We start from the raw sequence: 17,500 nt of genomic DNA, 5'->3' as shown, positions 1-17,500 counted from the left end.
GCATAATCCTCGTGGCGGGCGTTTTGCGCTGAGTTGATGCTGACAGGTTTGAGTCTCTTTGTGTCTCAGCGGTTACGGTGATATCGGCTTTCTGAGGACCGAAACGCTTTTAAACTGATTCCAGCACACGACCTCAGAATGACAAACAATCATTCAGAAAGTCTGTCCTTGTGCTGCAGTTTCATAAAGGATAAATGGGACATTGACAAATAAATCTTTTTAAAAATATACTTTAACATCGTGCAATCCCGTTTGCACATGAGTGGACGTTGTATTTTGGTTTCACTAAATGCAACACATTATTTAAACTGATTTAATAATGTTCACAAGACTCTAGACTGACATTTAAGGGTTAAACGTCTGCCACATTGAGTCATGTGACACAACAACATGATGTACGTTTCTGTGAGGTGCTTCTACGGACGCAGCGCCAACAAAAGTGCCTCTGGTGAGAAATTTTCACGTTTTTTAATTGTAATCTGTTTGGTTGTAAAGAGGAGAGACTCTAGTTTCATTTGATATGCTGCATTAAAATATTCATTTATTTTTCACTCGTCAGCGCTGATAAACATGATGTCCACATACGGGGATTTTGGGACAATATTCACACAAAAGTTGAAATTGAATTATTTTGAATAACTTTAATCTCAAACACATCGGTGGGTCATTTTGATTCATTTTAATATATATTTCGTTATATTTGTAACTTTTTTTAGGAAAAGTATCTGCTCTAGAAATGTATTTTTGGCTTGTTTATTACAGTTTTTACTAACTGCTTACACACATTTTCAAAACGAAGTCTCCTTTTTTCAAAACTCTACACACAATTCCCAAAACTAGCACACAAAATGCCTCACATCTCCTTCAAAATGCAACACTGCATTCAAAATGCCATAAACACATGTCAGAATGAAGCATTTGCATCAAATGGCAAACACTTCTTTCATAATAATACATTTTTGGATATACCATGTAAACACTGCTGTTCTAAATCTAAAGCTCTTTGGTCTTTCATAGGCTTATATCTACATTTCAATACAATGTTCTACAGTGAAAGTAATCTGCTGAGAGGGGTAACAAGTACACCGGAAACGCCAATGCAATGTAGAAACAGAAAATATTTATTAGGCCAAACATTACTGTTATATACATTAGCATACAACAAAACTATAAACATTTACGTAAACCAAAAGTATATTCTTTACAGTAGAATACAGTAAATTGTGTGTGGGGTCCCGGTCCAGGAATTGGCGGGGGGGGTGGGGGGGTGCAGTCCCCAGTGCGAAGCTTCATCTCTTCTCCGAGCTGGGTCTGGCCACAATACTTCGTCCACATCACAAGATACGTTTTCTCTTGCCAAACATCGAGGGAAGTATCTCCTAGCATGGCGTATCCAACCTTGGACAGAGGCAACCTCCATGTCCCCACATGCGTCCTCCATTGCCTGGAGAAGTGGCATGCGGGCATAGGGTTGGCGATCATACACTTTCCAGCACCAGGCTGAGAAGAATTCCTCTATGGGATTTAGAAAAGGTGAATATGGAGGTAGGTACAAAACTACAAATTGTGGATGGGTGGCAAACCAGTTTTGGACCAGAACAGCCCGGTGAAAACTAACATTGTCCCACACAACCACAAATCTAGCAGGCTCCTGATCTGGATCAGGGACAAGCATTGTGTGAATTGCATCCAGAAAAGTGAGTATATGGCCGGTGTTGTACGGACCCAGTGTGGCATGGTGATGGAGGACCCCGTTTTGAGTGATGGCAGCACACATGGTTATATTACCCCCACACTGTCCAGGGACATTGGTAATTGCCCTCTGTCCTATCACATTTCGTCCACAGCACCTGGTTTTGGTGAGGTTGAAGCCAACCTCATCCACATAAATAAATTCGTGGCAAATTACATGGGCATCCATCTCCAATACTCTCTGTAACAGACAACATTATATACAGATGAGTAAATATGGGATGTCTGAAGAACTGGAAGTAGTGTTGCATACATACCTCTACAAAGTCATGTCGCAGATTCTTGACTCTGTCAGAGTTTCTCTCAAATGGCACCTTGTAAAGTCGTTTCATCGTCACTTGGTGCCGTTGGAGGATGCGTTGGAGGATGCGTTGTATGGTCGACAGGCTTACAGCATTGATGTTGTTGAATATGGTGTCATTATTCAAGATATGCTCTCTTATCTCTCAAATCCTAATTGCATTGTTGACCAAAACCATATTTATAATTGCAGTCTCTTGTACATCTGTAAACAAGCATCCTCGTCCTCCATGATGTCTTTGCCTTTCCACTCTGTACAGAATTCAAACAGTATGTGTTCAGCATAGGAACTGTAAACAGTACAGCATGATAACCAACCTCATTCATTCAATGCAGTGCAGTAAATGGATGGCTTAGAGTTACAAAGGTTTATGCAATACTATGCAGTCATACGTATTTTACAGTACATTACTGTAATGCTAAAATAGTCATTAGATAGTTGCATACTTGTTCTCATTTCTGAAGGTTCGAATTATGGACGCCACTGTAAATCGACTCAAGTTTCATGGTCAAACCGTGGTTGATTACATGATCAACAAGTGTTGCCCTAATCTCATCAGAGATGGCTCTCCTTCCTTCTCTTATTTGCCCTCTTCTTCCTCCTCCTCCTCCTCCTCGTCCCCTGCCTCTTCCTCCTACTCCTCTTGCTCTCTGTTCATTGTTAGCATCCATTGTTCAAAACAGGTAATCTGACCTTTGACCTATTTATAGGCCTATCTATACTAAAGTAAAGCAGTGATTGGTTAGTGATCAGTTAAGCAATTAGTGTTTGCACATGTGAGGAGTGTGTCTGTGTGACCTGGTGAATAAGTGTAGCATTTTGATTGGTTGTGTTTGGAAAAGGAAAGCAAGTCACTTCCTGTTAGATGTTTGTGTTTTAGGTAGAGAATTGTGTGTAGTGTTTTGAAAAAAGTGTTTTATGCAATTGAAAACTGAGTCAAAGGCTGAGAAATAGCTTATGGTTTTGAAGATTTGGCATGTAGTTTTGCACTTTGAGTGAGAGGTTTCAAAAATCGTGTGACATCAAAAGATTTTGTGTGTAAGCAGTTGGTAAAAACTGTAAGTGCTATTAATACAAATCAAAAATGAAATGTAAAATACACACAGACGTCACGCTCGGCTCTCAGGAGTCTAAACATACGTGTCATATTTGTATATATGTATTCTTTGTGTCCATGTTGGTTTTACACATGTTTGAAAAAACATTTATGGCATTTTCTAAAAAAAAAAAATTATTTCATGACTTTTAAAATGTCATGTGGTGTAACCGACAAGTAAAATACTTTACATGCATTATACATAACATTTATAAGGTATAAAATATATATATATATACATATTTACAAATATAATGCATTTTTGAGTCAGGAATATTAAGAAGTTTTCTCAGCATATATCTGAAGCAAACGTGTCTTTAAATGCCACATACATTAAAATATATGAGGAGATAATATTTGTTAAACAGTTTCACACACCGTTAATCTGATACAACACCTGACTTTGATTTGTTCTTTTGTTACTTTCACTTCTTATTTTTAAAGACCTAATAATAAAAGATAATTCTGCACAACTCATGCCAACATTTCGGCTTTTCCTGAGACTTTGATTGTGTGTGGACGGTTGCAGCACATGACATTTGTGACTTTAATCCCAGAAAACAAATCAAAATGACTTTGAACTCAGTAACTGACAACGATACAATCATAGAAGACATCAAGTGTTTTGTGTCAATTGCATTTTTAAAAGAGATATTTTAACAAATGAGTGTCACGTCATTGACCCCAAATGACCCCAAATGACCCCTTACATCTCAGTTGTGTCTCCTAGACAGTAATGAGATTAAATGGAGACTTTAGCGGAAATCTCCAGATGTTTCTCCTCAGAAAAAGACTCCAGTACATTTACATTTATGCATTTGGCAGATGCTTTTATCCAAAGTGACTTACAGTGCACTTATTACAGGGACAATCCCTCCGGAGCAACCTGGAGTTAAGTGTCTTACTCAAGAACACAATGGTGGTGACTGTGGGGATCGAACCAGCAACCTCCTGATTACCAATGTATTATACAGAGCACTTATTACAGGGACAATCCCCCCGGAGCAACCTGGAGTTAAGTGTCTTACTCAAGAACACAATGGTGGTGACTGTGGGGATCGAACCAGCAACCTCCTGATTACCAATGTATTATACAGTGCACTTATTACAGGGACAATCCCCCCAGAACAACCTGGAGTTAAGTGCCTTACTCAAGGACACAATAGTGGTGACTGTGGGGATCAAACCAGCAACCTTCTGATTACCAGTTATGTGCTTTAGCCCACTACACAACCTTCTGAGTACCAATGTATTATACAGTGCACTTATTACAGGGACAATCCCCCCGGAGCAACCTGGAGTTAAGTGCCTTACTCAAGGACACAATGGTGGTGACTGTGGGGATCGAACCAGCAACCTCCTGAGTACCAATGTATTATACAGAGCACTTATTACAGGGACAATCCCCCCGGAGCAACCTGGAGTTAAGTGTCTTACTCAAGGACACAATGGTGGTGACTGTGGGGATCAAACCAGCAACCTCCTGATTACCAGTTATGTGCTTAGACCACTACACCACCACTACTCAACAACATCTGAAGCTGTGATTCACTCATCACAGATCTCAATATGAACTCAAACATGTCTCATCAGATCCTCCCAAGATGAATCTTCATTCCTGTATTGTTCTGAACTCTTCCCCTAAGAGTTTCATGTATTATGAAAGAGCAGCATCTGAAAGCATCTCCTCTTGTCCGGTGAATTATTCCGTATACGGTTTCAAATGAGCAGCAATTCTTCCGTGTGAAATTAAATGACAGCTTTTAATGAATGGCTCTTTAAACTGTATTCCGTTGGTTTTTACTTGCATGAGCGACACCTGTGAAGGAAACCTGTGATGATCTATGAGAAATATCCATTAGAATATTTGTGTAACACTGCTGATATCAAGAGTAGCTCATCATAAACGTCTCGTGAGTAAAGACAACGAGATATTGAACAGCTGTCAGGTGTGGTGAACATCTCTCGTGAGAATGAAGTGAAGTGCAGTTCTTCTGCTGGACTGAGATGTTGTGTATGTGTATTTGTTGTACATGTGTGTAATTAGTGCCATGAGTGACAACAGCTGCATTTACCCTGTAAAACAGCTTCTTACAGTCATTCAGTGCTGAAACTTTCATGAGAACGTCTGAGGAACAGCACCGACGCATCAGTCAGATGAAGTTTGACCAGTTTCAAAATACATTTGTCAAACTCAGTTTGCATTTCCTGAAGACAATATGAGTGTTTGTGCAGCAGCAGTAGAACAGTGTTCAAGCTTTATCTGCACCATATTTTACCATCTCACACTCAAACTTCGCAATTTTCTCCCAATCTGGAACGCCCAATTCCCAATGTGCTCTAAGTCCTCATGGTGGCGTAGTGACTCATGACTTGTTGAGCATGTTACCGTGGAGACGTAGCGCGTGTGGAGGCTTCATGCTATTCTCCGCGGCATCCACGCACGACTCACCACACGCCCCACCGAGAGCGAGAACCACATTATAGTGACCACGAGGAGGTTACCCCATGTGACTCTACCCTCCCTAGCAACCGGGCCAATTTGGTAACCCCATGTGACTCTACCCTCCCTAGCAACCGGGCCAATTTGGTTACCCCATGTGACTCTACCCTCCCTAGCAACCGGGCCAATTTGGTTACCCCATGTGACTCTACCCTCCCTAGCAACCGGGCCAATTTGGTTACCCCATGTGACTCTACCCTCCCTAGCAACCGGGCCAATTTGGTTACCCCATGTGACTCTACCCTCCCTAGCAACCGGGCCAATTTGGTTACCCCATGTGACTCTACCCTCCCTAGCAACCGGGCCAATTTGGTTACCCCATGTGACTCTACCCTCCCTAGCAACTGGGCCAATTTGAATACCCCATGTGACTCTACCCTCCCTAGCAACCGGGCCAATTTGGTAACCCCATGTGACTCTACCCTCCCTAGCAACCGGGCCAATTTGGTAACCCCATGTGACTCTACCCTCCCTAGCAACCGGGCCAATTTGGTTATCCCATGTGACTCTACCCTCCCTAGCAACCGGGCCAATTTGGTTACCCAATGTGACTCTACCCTCCCTAGCAACCGGGCCAATTTGGTTACCCCATGTGACTCTACCCTCCCTAGCAACCGGGCCAATTTGGTTACCCCATGTGACTCTACCCTCCCTAGCAACCGGGCCAATTTGGTTACCCCATGTGACTCTACCCTCCCTAGCAACCGGGCCAATTTGGTTACCCCATGTGACTCTACCCTCCCTAGCAACCGGGCCAATTTGTTTACCCCATGTGACTCTACCCTCCCTAGCAACTGGGCCAATTTGGTTACCCCATGTGACTCTACCCTCCCTAGCAACTGGGCCAATTTGAATACCCCATGTGACTCTACCCTACCTAGCAACCGGGCCAATTTAGTTACCCCATGTGACTCTACCCTCCCTAGCAACCAGGCCAATTTGGTTACCCCATGTGACTCTACCCTCCCTAGCAACCATGCCAATTTGGTTACCCCATGTTACTCTACCCTCCCTAGCAACCGGCCCAATTTGGTTACCCCATGTGACTCTACCCTCCCTAGCAACCGGGCCAATTTGGTTACCCCATGTGACACTACCCTCCCTAGCAACTGGGCAAATTTGGTTTCTCCATGTGACTCTACCCTCCCTAGCAACCGGGCCAATTTGGTTACCCCATGTGACTCTCCCCTCCTTAGCAACCGGGCCAATTTGGTTACCCCATGTGACTGATGTCAATTGTTTTACATTTATCTTCAGATACACAATATCCTTTGGACCCCATGTGACTGATGTCAATTGTTTTACATTTATCTTCAGATACACAATATCCTTTGGAAGCACATGGCAATATTATTTGCATTCAAGGAAAATTAGAATTTCTTAATGAAAAGTTTGGGAGTTACATTGCAATTTATTTAGCAAATCATAACGGCAATCATAATGTGCAAATCATAGTTCAAGCAAACGTTTATTCTAAAGCTGCTCTGCGTCACTTTGTGCTCTCTAGCGACATCTGTGGCTGAAAGGTAAAATTGCAGCACAAGAACGCTTTACGTGAGTCGTGTTTCGGCACCGCTCTTCTGGAGAATGAATCTCATGATTTGAGATGTCTTGGACATCACATGTGTGTGATCATGACATGAGCCGGAGTCATAATGTGCTGTTTTCATGTTGATATTATATTATACGATCAAACATTTGAAACAGAAGTGTTACTTGCACTGATGAAGATAAAAACACTCTTATTTACATATTTTGAATGAATGAATTTGACACTCATTGCGCGTTTCTGACACTCAATGTGCTTTTATATAGAGAACGGGGACACCTCAATCAATATCAGTATATTTAATATGATTATTCAAGTGTTTTATGTACTATAATGTTTGGATTGAGGTTAAACTCGTGATATGGCTGATACTAGTTCAATGGAAGACTTTATTATTGTTATATTATACTGCACAGCCTCAGATGATAATGCAAGTGAACCGTAGTACTATAATAGCATGTCTATGCATGCACACAACAACACGAGGATTCAATAATGATGGGGAGAAATATACTTTATTAAACATAAAATAATGTGCTTAAATATGCAATATAGTCAATTTCAGAAGTCTTAAATATTAGTAAACATGTCACAGTAACTTCACCGGACAACGCAGACACATCGTGATTTGATCACTTTTACCCAGAAAATCTTAATTTAACCATTAAAACTAGGAAATGGCAGATGCAAATTAGTTCATTGAAATGTTCATTTAGCACCAAATGTTGCACATTTGTATGGAACATGTAAATTCAAACAGGGAAATATGTTGGTCATTTGGAGTGTAATATGCAAAATAGCAAAGCCATCTTGGTGAAGGTGGTTCTCTGCCAATCGTCAAGCTCACATGTGATGTGTTGAGCCTGAACATCTCTTACTGTAGGTCATCTGACTCGTGTTAGCCAATCACCTTGAGTTCTCTCTCTCATTTAACTCACTCATTTCTGCACTGTGAGACTGTGTGCCTCCTCCACCCCGGCTCCAACACTGAATTTAGTCAGCTTTTGCTTCTATAATATACCGGCAAAACAAGGACACTGTAATGCAGAGAGAGATATAGTATTATCACGCTAGGACTGTTTTCCAATCGTTGTTTGCTGACTGTACAACGGCGTCCTTTTAGCACATTATTAATATTATACTGTCGACAGATCTAAAGGCAAAACACATTTTGTTGAGCTTTAAAATAATGGAAAAGATGAATTATGTGTTTAATTATAGTCAAGTCATTTTTATGTGTATAGTGCTTTTCACAACACACACCGTCACAAAGCAGCTTTACAGGACATGATGTGTAGTGTCTGTGCTGTTGACCAGTTTCAATGAAAAGGGGATTAAAATCTTGCTTTAAATGACTTTAAGCCCCCAGTGAGGAATACATTTTTGCTTATCATGACCCACCTGCCCGCTCAGCTCTCCCGATGGCCAGTCTGCCCCGATCGGCCCCAAACTGCGTTGGCCCACCGGGAAAATGCCCGGTATGCCAGATTATCAGTCCAACCCTGCTTCAAGGGCTGAGAAACACTCATTCATTAGAGGAGCAGTGTATGTGGGATTGCCTGTGTGCTGCAATAGGCACGATCAGCGATCACGGATTTAAGACGAATATCGGCCGATTTTGACCGGCGGCCGATCGATCGGGACATCTCTAAGATTAATGATTAAGTGTCTTTGAAGTCCTGAATTGACTGTGATGAAGTGTCTCATAAAGGCTTTAGATGGCATTAATGTTTGTCTATATGTTCAGTTCAAGAGAAGTGTTTCTCGCTGTTCGATTGGACTGCGGTTGATTTATCCATTTATTTGCTGGTAAGAAAATGCTTCATGGAAAAATATTACATTGTGGTTTAATTCTTTTGGTAGGATAGTGTTTATTACCTTATATAGAAGTTACTCCTAAATTTTGCCCAGTCTTTGTTCACATGACAAGATAATGGTATGTCCTCCTGAAGTGTCTGTAAGGGCAGTTACTCGTGTTCGTCAGTCAGCTGCTGATTGAACAGAGTCTCGTGATATCTCATGAAGCTCTGAGGATGAACATCACATCAGATCACTCGTGTGTGTTTCCAATCGCTCGACTGTAAGACAAACTGCATCTGAAGTTCTTGAGTTTCAAGAGAAGGGCCGATGAGATCATGAGATCAGTGTTGTGCTGTTACTAACTGAGAGAGCACAAACACTTCAAACTAGAGCGTGAAGGAGCCGTCTCGAGCAGGTGAAGAGCTGAGCGAGTGAAGGACACTCTCTGTGCTGTTTTTGGGCCACAGTTAACTTCATCTAATTTTCTCACCGCTGTGCTTTGCTTGTGCATCTGTAATGCATCTGGACACTGTGTCGCAGGTGTAACAGAGAATATAATTATGTGCATTCAGTTCAAGTGATTTCTTTTGTGTTTTAATTCTCAACTGATCAGGGTTTTTGTAGTTTTTGTCAAAGAGTGTTTACATGCACACTACCAACAATCAGCTCATTCAACAAATCCACCAACACAACAAAACTGTGTTTACTGGAGATATTCTCTGCGTTTGGTGTCAAAACTTCCAACAACTGGCTAACATTATTGAAAGGTTTGGAATAAATGTTCTAAAAAGAATTCCCGCTACTTAGTAGGTCCTTGTGGTGGTGCGGTTACTCGCCTCAATCCGGGTGGTGGAGGACGAGTCTCAATTCCCTCCGTGTCTGAGACCGTCAATCCGGCACATCTGATCACGTGACTCGTTGTGCATGACACCGTGGAGACTCACAGCATGTGGAGACTCATGCTACTCTCCACGATCCACACACAACTCACCACACGCCCCATTGAGAGAACCACTAATCACCACCACGAGGAGGTTACCCCATGTGACTCTACCCTCCCTAGCAACCGGCCCAATTTGGTTGCTAAGGAGACCTGGCTTGAGTTACTCAGCACACGCCCCATTGAGAGCGAGAACCACATTATAGCGACCACGAGGAGGTTACCCCATGTGACTCTACCCTCCCTAGCAACCAGCCAATTTGGTTACCCCATGTGACTCTACCCTCCCTAGCAACCGGCCCAATTTGGTTACCCCATGTGACTCTACCCTCCCTAGCAACCGGGACAATCTGGTTACCCCATGTGACTCTACCCTCCCTAGCAACCGGGCCAATTTGGTTACCCCATGTGACTCTACCCTCCCTAGCAACCGGGCCAATTTGGTTACCCCATGTGACTCTACCCTCCCTAGCAACCGGCCCAATTTGGTTACCCCATGTGACTCTACCCTCCCTAGCAACCGGGCCAATTTGGTTACCCCATGTGACTCTACCCTCCCTAGCAACCGGGATAATTTGGTTACCCCATGTGACTCTACCCTCCCTAGCAACCGGGACAATTTGGTTACCCCATGTGACTCTACCCTCCCTAGCAACCGGGCCAATTTGGCTACCCCATGTGACTCTACCCTCCCTAGCAACCGGGCCAATTTGGTTGCTAAGGAGACCTGACTGGAGTCACTCAGCACATCCTGGATTCAAACTCACGACTCCAGGTATGATAGTCAGCGTCAATACTCACTGAGATACACAGACCCCCATATAATGTCATTAACCTTTAATAACGTTCCACTACCATTAAGAAAATTGGAAATTTTCATGTTCCCAAAACCACAATGTAAAGTTTGGAAATGTTTTCAGAACATTAATGAGCTAGCTGGGCACTTGTATGCATTGGATAAACCAGTAGGAACGCTGGCAAAGCTGTTTACATGCCATGTGAGATCTGAGTAATGGGCAGAAATCCTCACGTGTCAAATGAGACGCATGCAAACTCAAAATTCACACAAAGTGTACATTCACCATTGACAAGGATAGCTGTTAAAGGCCCCGATATACAGCCGAGCAACGGTATACTGTTTCCGAACATTCAGACACGCACCACACCACTGTAGGAGGCGTTTAGAGGAGTGTTAATATACGAGGACACCACATGTAAAACCTTAAACATGTGTTATCAATGTCTTTACGCCTCATTCTATGAGTAGAATTCACATGAGGTCAGTAAAAGAAGCTGTTTTAACCACTCAATGATGATTTAAAGTAATACATATGCAGTAGAAAATGTTTAATTTGTCTCGTTTACATCATGAATTCATTAACATGCTATACGCAGCTATAACATGCACCGATTACACTGTTAGTGTCATTTCTGATGACACTGAAACTACTGCAAAGATGAGCGTATGAACGTGTTCATGTGCAGAATAAAGACGTGATGATAAGAGGGGCACATGTTACTTTGGGCAGATGTGTGAATGGCTTTCGCTGCAGATGGCACATGAGTGAATGGGCACTTGAGAGTATTTCAGTAGATTTGATTCCTTTTGTGACTAATAAAACAAACCAAAATCGTCCGACATGTTCTTGGAAAACGTCTCCAAGCGAGCGATTGTTCAGATGTTGGTAAATTTGCAGCAGCTCGCTGATAACGGTACGCCGGTGTGTTCTTGTCGACTGAACGACATTAACAGGAATTATCCTCAAAGTAGGCGGAGCTTCAGGCCACACCTACCTATGATGTGGACCAATGGGAGTAAGAAGGTGTTTAGCAGCCAGTTAGAAGTTTTCCTAAAAGTTTGCCCAGGCGAGCGGTTACGAACCACCGAAACAACACAGAAACACCGTCTATTTGACCAGATGTTGTTCTAAATGACGTCACACACGTTTGTTCTTCAATTTCGTAGGGTTAGGGTTCAATCTGGGCCTTTAGTGTCCAAACCAGCACATGTATCATCCAGTGAAGATTATTGCAGATATCTGCAGGTTAACCTGGTCAATGCATCAGTCTATCACTAGTGCTATATTGTGAATATAATCACTCCACTGTGTGTTAACATCGTTCAGCTACAGTCTCTCATTACCTTCATCATGTACCTTAATGCTAAAAACATCAGTTCATCCAAAAACTCTTTCCCAACAACAAACGATTTGCTGCAAGTTTGCCGTAAAGCTCATTTGCATGTGAAAATCAGCGGCGGCGAGTTTATAAACTCTCGATTTTCATAAGGTCGTACAGGTTTGGAACAACATGAAGGTGAATAAATGATGATAAGCATAGATTTGTCACATTCATGGATAAATGTGATAGAGGATGAAGACGACAGACCGTCGGTGTTTTATCTGGAATAAATGTCATCTCACAATCTGATTGAGGCGTGTTTGTCAGGCGTGATTGACAGGACGGTAAAGTTCGTGATATTTAAAGGCACGGCGTCGTTCTGTGCGTGTCACTGTGGGACGCTTTCACAAATGAGTTCAGACTCTCGTTTATTCAGCAGCGTGTAATAAAGACGAATTCATATCTGTGTTTGAGCGGACAGCTCACAGTAAGCGCTCATGTTTGCATTAATATCACGTTTAATTAACAACATCATTTACCAGCGATTCAGTTACAGGTCATCTCGTCGAGCGCTGCTTTAATTAATTACAGTCCTGTTCATCTGAATGAAACGCTGATGTCACATCATTGAGTCACGTGATGTTGTTCTGCTGTGCCCGTGAAGGTGCCAGCTGTGATGTCACTCAAGCTGGTTATAGTTTCATTTGTGTGAGTTTATTCTAATATCAGGGTGTAAACGTCATTCAAACAGTCGTTTGTTGAATAAGTTCAGTCAATGAAAGACTGGATGACAGAAAACATCTGTGAGATGATAAAATGAATCTTTTACAATCTACTTTAAAACACATGTATCCAGTACGAGTATTGTGTGCATGTAAACAGCCTCATTGAGTCAAAGACAAGTGATGTTGGCATTATGACATCATCAGACGGGTGCAGAACGCTGCTGTGTTACAGATTAAATGTTCCTCCATCTTAATCTATCAAGTGACACGAGAAACACACACACACACACACACACACACACACACACACACACACACACACACACACACACACACACACACACTCACACACACACACACACACACACACTCACACACACACACACACACACACACACTCACACACACACACACACACACACACACACACACACACACACACACACACACACACACACACACTCACACACACACACACACACACACACACACACACACACACACACACACACACACACACACACACACACACACACACACACACACACACACACACACACACACACACTCACACACACACTCACACACACACACACACACTCACACACACACACACACACTCACACATACTCACACACACTCACACACACACACTCACACTCACACTCACACACACACACTCACACACACACACTCACACACACACACTCACACACACTCACACACACACACTCACACACACTCACACTCACACACACACACACACACTCACACACACACACACACACACACACACTCACACACACACTCACACACACACACACACACACACACACTCTCTCTCTCTCACACACACACACACACACACACACTCACACACACACACTCACACACACACACTCACACACACACTCACACACACACACTCACACACACACTCACACACACACACTCACACACACACACACACACTCACACACACACACACACACACACTCACACACACACTCACACACACACACACACACACACACACTCTCTCTCTCTCTCACACACACACACACACACACACTAACACTCACACACACTCACACTAACACACATACACACACACACTCACACACACACTAACACACACACTCACACACTAACACACATACACACACACACTGCACACACACACTCACACACTAACACTCACACACACTCACACTAACACACATACACACACACACTCTCACACACACACACACTCACACACTAACACTCACACACACTCACACTAACACACATACACACACACACTCACACACACACTAACACACACACTCACACACTAACACTCACACACACTAACACACACACACACTGCACACACACACTCACTCACACACACACTCACACACTAACACTCACACACAATCACACTAACACACATACACACACACACTGCACACACACACACACACACACACTAACACTCACACACACTAACACACATACACACACACACACTCACACACACTCACACTAACACACATACACACACACACTCTCACACACACTGCACACACACACTCACTCACACACACACTCACACACTAACACTCACACACACACACACTAACACACACTCACACACACACACACACTAACACTCACACACACACACACACTAACACACACTAACACTCACACACACACTAACACACACACACACACACACACACACACACACACACACTAACACACACTCACACACACTCACTATATTGGAATCAGAAAACTCAGAGGTCAAAGTTCACAGTAAATCTACTATGTTGAAGTGATGGAGAGCTATATCAGTCCATCTCTCCATCCAATCACTCCTCCTCGTTTATTTTATTGGCTGAGATCCGCCTCCTACCCATGATGCTCAGCTGGGATATTGATCCCTGATGTTTATTCTGCTCAGCCAATCAATGTGATCAGAAGTCACTCTTGACTGTATGTTGATGAAATGTGTTTCTGTCCCTCAGCTGAGCTTGAGAAGAGATCGAGCGGGGCATCATGCGGTCGGAGGGGCTGTTACTGTATTTCACGCTGCTGCAGACGGCAGGAGCCGCTTTCCCAGAAGACACGGAGCCCATCAGTATTTCACATGGCAACTGTGAGTAACCGCTTCTTTATTCGTCTTGAGCTCCTCCCTCTGTCTCTGTCTCGCACTCATCCTGTGAAATGGGATTTTGGTTCCCACAGAAACGGTGAATGTTATTTGAGTCTCTGTGAGTCTCTACTGTCCTTTCCTTTGACACTTTTGTCAGATTTAAAGACCCCATGAAATGACAGGACAAGCGCAGGATGTTTTTCGATTGTAACAGGACATATTGAAGGTCCCTTTAGTTTACATCACAGCCAGGAATCATGATTTGCTCATTTCTTATTGGTTGCAGGAGGTAGAGGGCGGGACTTTTTCACTCTACAGAGCATGTGATTGGACACAAATGTGTATACACCCATGAGTACAGGATGATGTCATCAATGTTATGGTTCATTTTCCTGGAGGCGTCACACTGAACGAGTGATTCTCACAAAACTTTATTATATTTAACCTCAAAAAACAAAAGAAACAAATTTTAGGGTCATTAAGAGTTTTTAAATTGCATGTAACTTATTTTAATATACTCTCATTAACAGCTGAAATTCTTAAAAAATAAATGTTGCCATGAGTTGTGCTGAACAATCTTTGATTATTATGTCTTTAAAACAATGCACTGAAACATGTGATGCAACACTTTATTTACAGTGTCCTTGTTACTATGTAATTACACATGTTATAACTAATGAACAACATGTACTTACTGTAGGTTTAGATTGAGGGTTTGGTTGAGGGTTAGTTGTTATTACTATAATTTATACATGTAATATGTGTAACAAGAACACTGTAACATACAGTTTTACCCCAACATGCAGGTAGATATGTGGTTGTCATGTGACAAAAATAATAAATCAGAGAAGATCTCTTTAAAGCCGCAAGAAGATTTAAAAACAATCATTATTGTCTCATCTCATTATAGTTTGATATTTTAATGATAATGCTCGTTCGGGTTATTTGGTGCAACTTTGAGAAAACTCCTTGATATTCTCGATCCTAAATATTATAAAACAATATTTTTACATTTACATTTATGCATTTGGCAGACGCTTTGATCCAAAGAGACTTACAGTGCACTTATTACAGGGACAATCCCCCCGGAGCAACCTGGAGTTAAGTGTCTTACTCAAGGACACAATGGTGGTGACTGTGGGGATCAAACCAGCAACCTTCTGAGTACCAATGTATTATACAGAGCACTTATTACAGGGACAATCCCCCCGGAACAACCTAGAGTTAAGTGTCTTACTCAAGGACACAATGGTGGTGACTGTGGGGATCAAACCAGCAACCTTCTGAGTACCAATGTATTATACAGAGCACTTATTACAGGGACAATCCCCCCGGAGCAACCTGGAGTTAAGTGTCTTACTCAAGGACACAATGGTGGTGACTGTGGGGATCGAACCAGCAACCTTCTGAGTACCAGATTACCAATTATGTGCATTAGACCACTACACCACCATCACTCCTTTTTCATGTTGAAACACATGTTTGAAAATGTTTTTGAAAGTTATGATGTCATTATGTAACGTTACATAGTGTCCTGAAGATAATCTCACAATGCAAAAACATCTTAACGGTCGTAATGTTCACATCATATATGTTGTTTTAGTTTGTGGTGAAATATGAGCGGGACATTTGCTTGGTATGAATCTCCCGTGAACATGATCACTAGCGTGTAGATGCGCAGACATGAACTATAAGCCACAAAATGATTTTTTTGATCTCCAAGGGCTCTTTAATGAATCATATCTTCTCTTGTTTCAGACACTAAACATTACCCAGTGTTCGTTGGACATAAACCGGGGAGAAACAACACGCAACGCCACAGACTGGATATCCAGCTGATCGTCATCATGAACCGGACGCTGTACGTCTCTGCCAGGTGAGTTTGCTATTTTAAGATGTGGCCGTCTGTTATTAGCTCAGTCTGTTACAGTGAAGACTGACCAGATGGTTGGCATGGTAACCAGCAGTCCACTCCAGCTGACGGAGACCCAATTCAGCAGCATATGGACGTGAAATAATAACACATGTTTAATAAGTCAAAGAGCAGCAGCAACAGTTGCACATACTGATGCACAACATGTATCTCTTTACATCCTCTACATCAACACATTAGAACATGCCATTATATTCACTGGTATCTATGGTTACCGTACTTTATAGCAAAATACCTATTAATCACAATTATTGCTGCTACAGTGAAATTGTGATATCCTGGTTTTAGCAACAAAAGTATTAAATCAATATTTGTAAATAAAGTGACAGATTCGGAAAGTTTCACATGACATGTTAACTGATTATGATTTTACAGTGCTTACAATAAATGCAGCAACTAATATATTTTGGGCAGTACAGGATATTAAAGCCGGCGTCTCATTAGCCGATTCAGAACAACTTGATTTTGGCCAAGGGTGTCACACAACTAGCGAATGTTGTGCTTGAGGTCTCGTTCCCTTCAGTCGGAGCTCTGTCACACACACACCGGTTCAGAATGGCGGAGGGGTGACACCCCGGCTCGTTCTCGGTCACGTGGAGATCTGTGAAATAACAACAGGAGTACCGCATGAACA

At 42.4% G+C, this 17,500-nt stretch overlaps 2 protein-coding genes across 5 annotated transcripts in view; one reads left to right on the top strand and one right to left on the bottom strand.

Annotated features, from left to right (window-relative positions):
* Positions 1 to 17,500, top strand: part of LOC127620734 (semaphorin-6A-like) — a 103,443-nt gene that overhangs the window by 38,310 nt on the left and 47,633 nt on the right. For all 4 annotated transcript variants that reach the window (XM_052093937.1, XM_052093940.1, XM_052093939.1 and 1 more), the window contains exons 2-3: positions 14,806 to 14,936; positions 16,692 to 16,809. In XM_052093937.1, coding sequence (XP_051949897.1) covers positions 14,837 to 14,936; positions 16,692 to 16,809 — 218 coding nt within the window. In that variant the 5' untranslated portion in view covers positions 14,806 to 14,836. The remainder of the gene's footprint in view (positions 1 to 14,805; positions 14,937 to 16,691; positions 16,810 to 17,500) is intronic.
* LOC127620699 (uncharacterized) lies at positions 1,084 to 2,084 on the bottom strand. The gene is made up of 2 exons (XM_052093889.1): positions 2,010 to 2,084; positions 1,084 to 1,933 (listed from the first exon to the last, which is right to left on the bottom strand). The coding sequence occupies exons 1-2, from the start codon at positions 2,082 to 2,084 to the stop codon at positions 1,202 to 1,204; spliced, it is 807 nt and encodes a 268-aa protein (XP_051949849.1). The 3' UTR covers positions 1,084 to 1,201.

The sequence above is a fragment of the Xyrauchen texanus genome, chromosome 27, assembly GCF_025860055.1.
Source record: "Xyrauchen texanus isolate HMW12.3.18 chromosome 27, RBS_HiC_50CHRs, whole genome shotgun sequence".
Classification (NCBI taxonomy): domain Eukaryota; kingdom Metazoa; phylum Chordata; class Actinopteri; order Cypriniformes; family Catostomidae; genus Xyrauchen; species Xyrauchen texanus.
Note: the sequence above shows the minus strand (reverse complement) of the source record. Positions and strands in the feature narration are given on the sequence as shown.

Coding starts and splice junctions, on each gene's coding strand:
- LOC127620699 (XM_052093889.1), bottom strand. CDS start 2,084: ATGAAACGACTTTACAAGGTGCCATTTGAGAGAAACTCTGACAGAGTC. Junction 1,934..2,009: donor TGCGACATGACTTTGTAGAG/GTATGTATGCAA, acceptor TGTCTGTTACAG/AGAGTATTGGAGATGGATGC.